The 8,696-nt window shown below is 47.0% G+C and overlaps 1 protein-coding gene across 1 annotated transcript; it reads left to right on the top strand.

Moving 5' to 3' along the window:
• The first annotated feature begins 2,162 nt into the window (after positions 1-2,162).
• LOC130467382 (uncharacterized) lies at positions 2,163-4,227 on the top strand. Its single transcript, XM_056835883.1, has 2 exons — positions 2,163-3,394; positions 3,669-4,227. The coding sequence occupies exons 1-2, from the start codon at positions 2,163-2,165 to the stop codon at positions 4,225-4,227; spliced, it is 1,791 nt and encodes a 596-aa protein (XP_056691861.1).
• Positions 4,228-8,696: the final 4,469 nt, after the last annotated feature.

Raw genomic sequence — 8,696 nt, 5'->3', positions numbered from 1 at the left:
GGAAGGGTCTACCTAAGATAATGGGAATTTGAGAATCCTCTTGCATGTCTAGCACCACAAAATCGACAGGTATATAGAATTTACCTACTCTAACAGGGACGTCCTCTAAAACACCTAAGGGGTATTTGACAGAACGGTCGGCCATTTGCAGAGTGATATTGGTAACCTTAAGCTCACCCATATTCAGTTTAATACAGACAGACAAAGGCATGACAGACACACTAGCACCTAAATCACATAAAGCTTTAACAATAAACACAATGCCAATGTTACATGGGATAGAAAAACTCCCGGGGTCTTTAAGTTTAGGTGGAGACTTATTTTGCAAATAAGCACTACATTCCTCAGTAAAAGCTACAGTCTCTACCTCACAAAAAGCACGTTTCCTGGTCAAAATATCTTTGATGAATTTAGAATAAGCAGGAACCTGTAAAATCAATTCAATAAAAGGAACCTTTACCTTCAAATTTTTGACTACTTCCAAGAATCTGCCAAACTGCTTGTCTAGCTTATTCTTGAGTTGCCGGTTCGGGAAGGGGAGTACAATAGGTGGTACTTGAATATCTGTCCCCTTCTTAACCTCAGTTGTAGCCTCATTCTCATTGACTACCTTTTCAGCTTCCTTACCATCCATGACTATCTCTGGGACTTCCTCACTAACCAGACCACTAGCAAACACCCCAGAATCAACCTCAACTGGCATAGAAGGACCATCATAACCCCTACCACTCCTCAATGTAATTGCATTTGCAGTGTCCCTATTTTTGGGCTGTGAAGGAAGTTGGCCTGGTGGCCTCCCTGCAATAGTAGTAGCCATCTGTGCCAACTGTGTATCAATGATCTTGTTGTGAGCAGTAAGAGCATCGATCTTCGCATCCTTTTCACTTAGAGATTTTTGCATTTGTAGCATCATGTTTCTCATCTCTACTAGCATAGGGTCAGGCTGTGTGGCTTGAGGTTGTGGTGGTGGAGGTGATGTGTGTTATCTAGGGAACCCAGGTGGTCCACTAGATTGTTGGTTGTAGTTGTTCCGTGGTTGGTAGGATTGTTGATGTGGGGGTTGGTATGGTTGTTGTGGTGGATGTTGGACTTGGTGAGGGTTCTGGATATTGTTGCTCCTGTAGGATAGTAGAGGGTTGTTTTTGTAGCCCTCATTGTAAGAGTTGGAGAATGGGTTGTTTTGTTTGTAGGATTGAAATGCGTTACATTGTTCAATAGAGCTCCTACATTCCTGTGCATAATGACCAAACATTCCACAACTTTCACAAACAGTAGCAGGTTGAGCACTCATAGCAGCTACACTAACAGGTTGGGCGGATTGAGCATTGGCTGCTTGCATATTATCAAACTTATAATGTAAAGCAGTCAATTGCGCAGTTAATTGTTCAATAGAATTTAAATCATGCTTACTGTTATCCCACTTTTTAGACTAACGACATAACCGCACTAACGTTTGATCATGTCGTGTCAACCAGGTTCTTTCGTGTCGCAGGTAAGCATAGTTCCAGGAAGATACGTCCGACGTAGCGTCGTATGACGAGGCATAGACGACGAAGGACAAACGACAACGCGCAAGAACGTAGAGACGCGTCGTCTCTGGGCAGGCCAATAAAGATAAGTTAACCTAAAGCCCACGATGGGCAGCGCCGTCATGATAGCAGGAACGAGTCCAAGGCATGCGCGAGAAACGTGGAGTCAGTTGAAGACCAAAGAAACGTGCAACAAAGATATCCCTATCTTTGTGGGATTCTCTCAACCAACGAGACCGTTAGAAAATTCCTATAAAAGGACAAAGACGAAGACAAACGAGGGGACAGAAACTGAAGCTATCATACTCTCAAGCCATAAAAGCATTCAAATCATTCTTGTATTCGTTATTTATATTTTGTTACATTGATTTCTAGAATAAGATACAAACAATCATATAGGAAACTTAGTAGATTGATAGCCTCATAGCTATCCGCGGTTTTTTACCTTATTCCTGGGTTTTCCGCGTCAACACTTCTCTGTGTCGTGTCTCTTTTTGTCTTCCCTTATTTGATTATCGCTTAGTTAGTGTCGACCTAAGCCAAAAATCGCCCCTAGACGAAATTTGGCATAAACAGTTTGGCGCCGTCTGTGGGGACATTAACTAGGTTTCACACAAAATCACCCTACACACCATGACTACTGAAGAGATGACGCTCGCAGAGATGAAAGCGGCCTACGAGAAGGCCCAAGCAGAGTTGGCCCAAGAAAGGGCCTCCATTGAAAACCTCCAGAAGGAGCTCGAATCCGTGAAAAGTAACAAGTATCAATCGCGTTACAAGCTAGGTGCAAAACCGAAGAAGTTGATATTCGAGATGACTGGCGACTCTGAAGACTTGTCCGACGGCGAGGAGCCACATGAGGAAAAGGATGAAGCAATACCGGACCCCGTCACCAAGCGCCTAAATAAGATGGAAAATCACATGAAGAAGCGATGCTCGTTGATGATGAAGCTGATGACCAAACTGCCGGGGGCACCCACGCCCGTGGAGACCGAGCCGACCGACGGGTATGCAGCATCGCCGTTCTGTGAAGCGATCGCTAGGGTGACGGTACCACACCAGCTCCGACTCCCTACCTGGACCACCTTGTATGACGGAACGTCTGATCCATACAGACATGTCAACTTCTACACGCAGCGAATGTGGCAGATCGGCATCCCCTACGACCTGGTCGAGCCCGTCATGTGCAAATCCTTCGGAAGAACCCTCGACGGAGCAGCCCTGGAATGGCTCATGAACATAACACCTGGATCTATCTTCTGCCTGTCCGACCTCATCAACGCCTTCTACCAACAATTCGCCAGCAGTCGCCAGTTGGAGAAACAAACAAGTGACCTCTATCGGTTGGTCCAAGGACCTACCGAGTCGGTACGCGATTATTTTAACCGTTTTAATTGTGAAAAAATTAGCATAAAAAACTGTGATGTCAGGACAGCCATCGAAGCATTCAAGAGAGGTCTCGTCCCCAACTCAGAGCTGTACCGGGAACTAAACAAATATCCCTGTGCAAACTTCGAAGAAGTCAGATCGAGGGCCACTGCCCAGATGCGGATTGAAGACGACGAGATTACACGAATGGTTTCTCAGCGACCAGCAGGGGGCAGCAGCGACAGGAGGTCGTACACCCCAAGGAACAACGGCTGGAGACACCAACCATACAACCGCCAGGGTCAGGTACAAAATGTCAATCAATATGATGATACTAACAGTGTTTACAGGAATGAACGGGTCGTTTATCCCCCCATCTCCGAGTATGGCTTCAACGTCGACATCGGAGGCGTGGTAAACGCCCTTCAAAGTGTAGGTGGTACCGTCAGATGGCCGAAGAAGAGTGACAGACCAGACTCTACGAAGGACATGAGCAGGTGGTGCGATTTCCACCGCGACAATGGCCACACAACCTGAGAAATACATCTCCCTCAAAAAGGAGGTGGCGTATCTATTGAAAAGAGGCCACCTGAAGGACCTACTGAGCGACAAAGGAAAGGAGACGTACAACAAGGATAGCAGCTCCCAACCCAACCCAGCACCAAGCGGCGACCGACCAGCCCCGCCCACGTTCGAAAAAGTGGTAAACGTTATTTCTGGTCGTTCAGATATATGTGGACTAACTTCTTCTGCAGCTAAAAAAATCAACAGGGGCGAATCTGAAGCCGTCAAAGAGGGGCAGACCGAAGACGAAGTAGCACTCGACAAGTCATTAGCGGCGATGATAATAACCTTCGACGACTCAGATTCAACCGACATAATACAGGAACATCATGACGGGCTAGTCATATCGCTCCCAATAGGCAACGCTCTCATCAAAAGGATATTGATCGACAACGGCAGTTCAGCAAACGTATTGTTCCTAGAGGCTCTGCAGGAAATGGGACTAGACGAAAAGAGTATAATCAGAAGGTTGACAGTCCTAGTAGGATTCAGTGGAGAATCGCTACGAACAGTAGGAGAGATATCGCTGCCTACGTACGCAGAAGGTGTTAATGTGATGACCAAGTTCAACGTCGTCGACTGCCCATCAGCATACAACGTCATTTTGGGACGACCATGGATCCACAAAATGAAGGCGGTGCCGTCGACATACCACCAGTCAATCAAGTTCCCAACCAAATGGGGAGTCATGGAAATCAAAGGACAGCAAAGGGACGCAAAGAAATGTTATGAAATGGCGCTGAAACCATCAAAGTCATCCATCTAGCAATTACAGCCAGGGTCGACGGTAGACGACCCCGACGACCAACAGATCGACGAAATTATGCTAGATCAGGCAAAGCAAGACCAAGTAGTAAGGATCGGAGCGTCGCTGCCTGACAATATCAGAAGTCAGATAGTGTCATTCCTAAGAGAAAACTCGGACTGCTTCGCTTGGTCGCACGAGGACATGACAGGAATCAGTTCAGACGTCATCACCCACAAACTCAATGTCGACCCCAACTTCAAACCACTGAAACAGAAACGGCGAAAATTCGCACCTGAGAGAAATAAAATCATAGACGAAGAAATCCAAAAACTGATAGACTCCGGGAAAATCAGAGAAGTCAAGTATCCAGATTGGTTAGCAAATATCGTCGTCGTCAGTAAAAAGAATGGGAAGTGGAGAGTCTGTATCGACTTCACAGACATCAACAAAGCATGCCCTAAAGACCCATTCCCGCTGCCGCACATCGACGCCCTGGTCGACGCCACTGCTGGACACGAGCTACTAACATTTATGGACGCCTACTCCGGATACAACCAGATCCTTATGCACCCAGACGACCAGGAGAAAACATCTTTTGTAACAGACAGAGGTATTTATTGTTATAAAGTCATGCCTTTTGGTCTTAAAAATGCAGGTGCAACGTACCAACGATTGGTCAACAAAATGTTCAAAGACCAACTTGGAGACACGATGGAGGTCAACATCGACGACATGCTAGTAAAATCAAGGAAGGCCGACGACCATGTCGAACACCTACGACAATCCTTCGACATATTGAGAAAATACGGTATGAAACTCAACCCAACTAAATGTTCTTTCGGAGTGTCTGCAGCGAAATTCTTAGGTTACATCGTCACCCAAAGAGGAATCGAGGCTAGCCCCGACCAGGTGCGCGCAATCATCAACATTCAATCCCCCAGGAACATAAAAGAGGTACAGCGCTTGACAGGAAGAGTGGCGGCGCTAAATCGTTTTATCTCGCGGTCGTCGGACAAGTGTCGCTTATTCTACGACGTCTTGCGTAAAAATAAAGGTTTTGACTAGTCCGACGACCACGAAGCAGCCTTGCAAAACCTCAAAAAATACATGATGTCGCCACCCCTCCTGTCCAAACCCAAAGAAGGCGAAGTCCTACAACTGTACCTGGCCGTCAGCTCCACAGCAGTCAGCGCGGTCCTAGCCCGAGAAGACGAAACGCAACAGCTACCTATTTACTACATAAGTAAGTCGCTACTAGAAGCGGAAACCAGGTATTCCTCCTTCGAAAAACTCATTTTAGCACTCGTTACTGCAGCTAGAAAACTAAGGCATTATTTCGAAACTCACCAAATAGTGGTGATGACTAATTATCCAATCAAGTCTGTGATGCGTAGACCAGAACTAGCAGGTCGAATGGAGAATGGACGATGGCGCTAGGAAGCTTCGACATCAAATACCAACCAAGAACGGCGGTGAAATCGCAGGCACTAGCAGACTTTGTGGCAGACTTTAGCCCAGACCTGGAGAAAATAGCGGACGACGAAGTCAAACTCATCAATAACGTAGAAGAGATATGGACGCTCTTCGTCGACGGCTCGTCTAACTTTCGCGGTGCAGGTCTAGGCGTCGTGCTAAAGTCACCACAAGGGGACATGATAGCACAAGCCATATGCTGCGACTTCAAAGCGACAAACAACGAAGCAGAATCGAGGCATTAATCGCCGGGTTGACGCTAGCTAAAAAATTGGGGGCAAGTGGACTCAACATCTTTAGCGACTCACAATTAATCGTCAACCAGATCAACAGCGACTACGAGGCTAAAGACCTTAAAATGACCTTGTACCTCGAAAAAGCAAAAAAGCTAGCCTCCAAATTCAAACCCCTCTCCATTAAACAAGTTCCACGAGACCTGAACACGCAAGCCGACGCCGGCCCTTGCCAACCTAGGATCCGCACTCAGAAAGTCGCCATTCTCGACCATACCTCTAGTACACCTATTGTCACCCGCTATTGAAAAAGACATACCACAAGATGCCAGCCTCGTCCTATCAACCACAAACACCGACAGCTGGACCAAGCCCATCCTCGACTACCTAACACATGAAACCCTACCCGACGACAAGCTCGAAGCCAGGAAAATACTTTTCAAAGCTTCACGATATGTTATTTTGCAGGGTATATTATTTAAAAGATCAGCGAACGGAATGTTGATGCGATGCGCAGAAAAAACAGAATGGGAAAAACTACAAAAGCAATACCACGAAGGAGAGTGTGGCGGACATGAAGGAGGACGAAGCCTGTCAACTAGAATCAAAAGAAACGGATACTATTGGCCAACGATGCTCAAAGACGCAATGAGGTACGTAGCTAAGTGCGACAAATGTCAACGACACGCAGGTATGACACATAAACCATCTGAATTACTACACCCCACCTTAACTCCGTGGCCTTTCATGAAATGGGGAATGGACATCGTCGGTAAATTACCCGTCGCCCCAGGACAAAAGGTCTTCATGCTCGCTATAACAGATTATTTTTCTAAGTGGATAGAAGCAGGTGCGTTCCAACAGGTAAGAGACAAAGAGGTATGTTCATTCATATGGACTAACATTATATGCAGATTCGGAGTGCCATCAGAAATCATATGCGACAACGGATCCCAATTCATCAGCGACAAGACTAGGGCTTTCTGCAAGATGTGGAACATTGAGCTAAAGACGTCAACGCCAAGATAACCCCAAGCAAATGGACAGGCGGAATCCAGCAACAAAACAATCATCGCATCGCTAAAAAACGATAAGAAGGGACGAGGGGCATAAGAGCTGCCATCTATCCTATGGGCCAACAGGACGACGCCTAGGACGGCGACGGGACAGACTCCCTTCTCACTCGTTTACGGGTGCGAAGCAGTACTACCCCCCGAAGTGACGCTGCCCAGTGCACGATATGGACTCATGACGCCAGAGCAGAACAACGTCGAACTTAGTGAAAACCTCGACAACACAGAAGACTTCAGAGAAGCAGCGTTGATAAAAATGGCGTCGCAACAGCAGATTGTGGCAAAATGCTTCAACAAAAACGTCAAAGTAAAAATGTTCAAGGAGGGCGACTGGGTGTTGCGCAAAGTGTTCCAAAACACAAAAGAATTAAACGCAGGTAAACTCGCGCCAGCTTGGGAAGGACCATACTTGATCGACAAAATCGTCGGAAAGGGGGCATACAGGCTCGTCACCAAAGACGGCAAGTCGGTCCCCCGAAGCTGGAACGCTACACATCTTAAACTCTATCACTTTTAAAATATCCGTCGTAGCCAATTTTATCAGTTGTCGTACCATCGTTTCTACCTTCTTCCTTATTTTTTATCGCTTTATTTGTTTGGAATTATTACTGACTTAGGCATCAGAGGGCCGTTGGCATCCCCAACGGCCAATCCTCCTAGCAACCCATGTTTTCTTTTGCAGAAGATAACACACGACGCATGACAGAAAATGAATCCCAAGTGATTAACAACGAGCAACCGATACAGGTACGGTTTTACATACATGTAATGCCACCATTTCAATATTTGTTACCCGTAAGACACATGCCACACGACGCACGACGAAAGCTTCAAAACACAAGAGTCACAAAGAACACACGCAAATAAGAAAAAGAGAGGAACACACTTATATAGCAAAATACAAATTGCGCGACCCCTAAGGCCACGACTTCCGAAATTCAAACACAAAGCATTATCCAAACACCTCGCCGCCGCCACCGACGACGAGTAAAAACATCCAAAACACGAAAACAAAACACAAGACATCCAAACCACCTCGTCGTCGCCATCGACGACGAGTAAAGAAATTCACAAACAAAACACAAAAACCAACAGAAATTCGAAAACTACAAACTATTACATCCCTTCTTCCTGTGTAGAGGCCACGACCTCCTGCTCCGACTCCTGCTCTGGGGGCACGACGGCGTCAGTCACGACTGGCACCTCCACCGACGCCACGTCCAACGTCTCGTCTTGAGAAACGACGACAAGAGCCTCCTCTTCGCACCCAACAGCTAACACCTCCCCCTCTTGCTCCGGAACAGGCGCATCCACCACCAACAAGGCCGCATCCACCTCTGTCGCCTCAGTACTGGAGGTGTCAGCCGTCTTCGCTAACTCTTCCGAATCCACCACAGGCACCGACAGGTCAGCCATGGTACCACCATTAGCCAGATAGTCGTCCACCTCCTTCTGACACGACCAAAGGCTAGTCTCCCCAATCAAGCAGGAGTACATCATTTGCGCCCGCGTCCTCCATATAGCGAGAGCCTCGACGTCCTTCGCCTCCTCCTGCAGGGCGTCGTACAAGCTCCTCAATCCATCTAACTCCTCCGTCGTCGAGGCCAGCTCTTCCTTCACTTTCTCCAGATCTTTAGCCACGTCGGCTAACTGCTTATCCTTACCTTTCAATTGATCACCCTTGGCCTTAACCACCGCAGCGAGATCC

The sequence above is a fragment of the Spinacia oleracea genome, chromosome 2 (genome assembly GCF_020520425.1).
Source record: "Spinacia oleracea cultivar Varoflay chromosome 2, BTI_SOV_V1, whole genome shotgun sequence".
Lineage (NCBI taxonomy): Eukaryota > Viridiplantae > Streptophyta > Magnoliopsida > Caryophyllales > Amaranthaceae > Spinacia > Spinacia oleracea.
The sequence above is the reverse complement of the archived record's forward strand: the minus strand, read 5'-3'. Positions and strand labels throughout refer to the sequence as shown.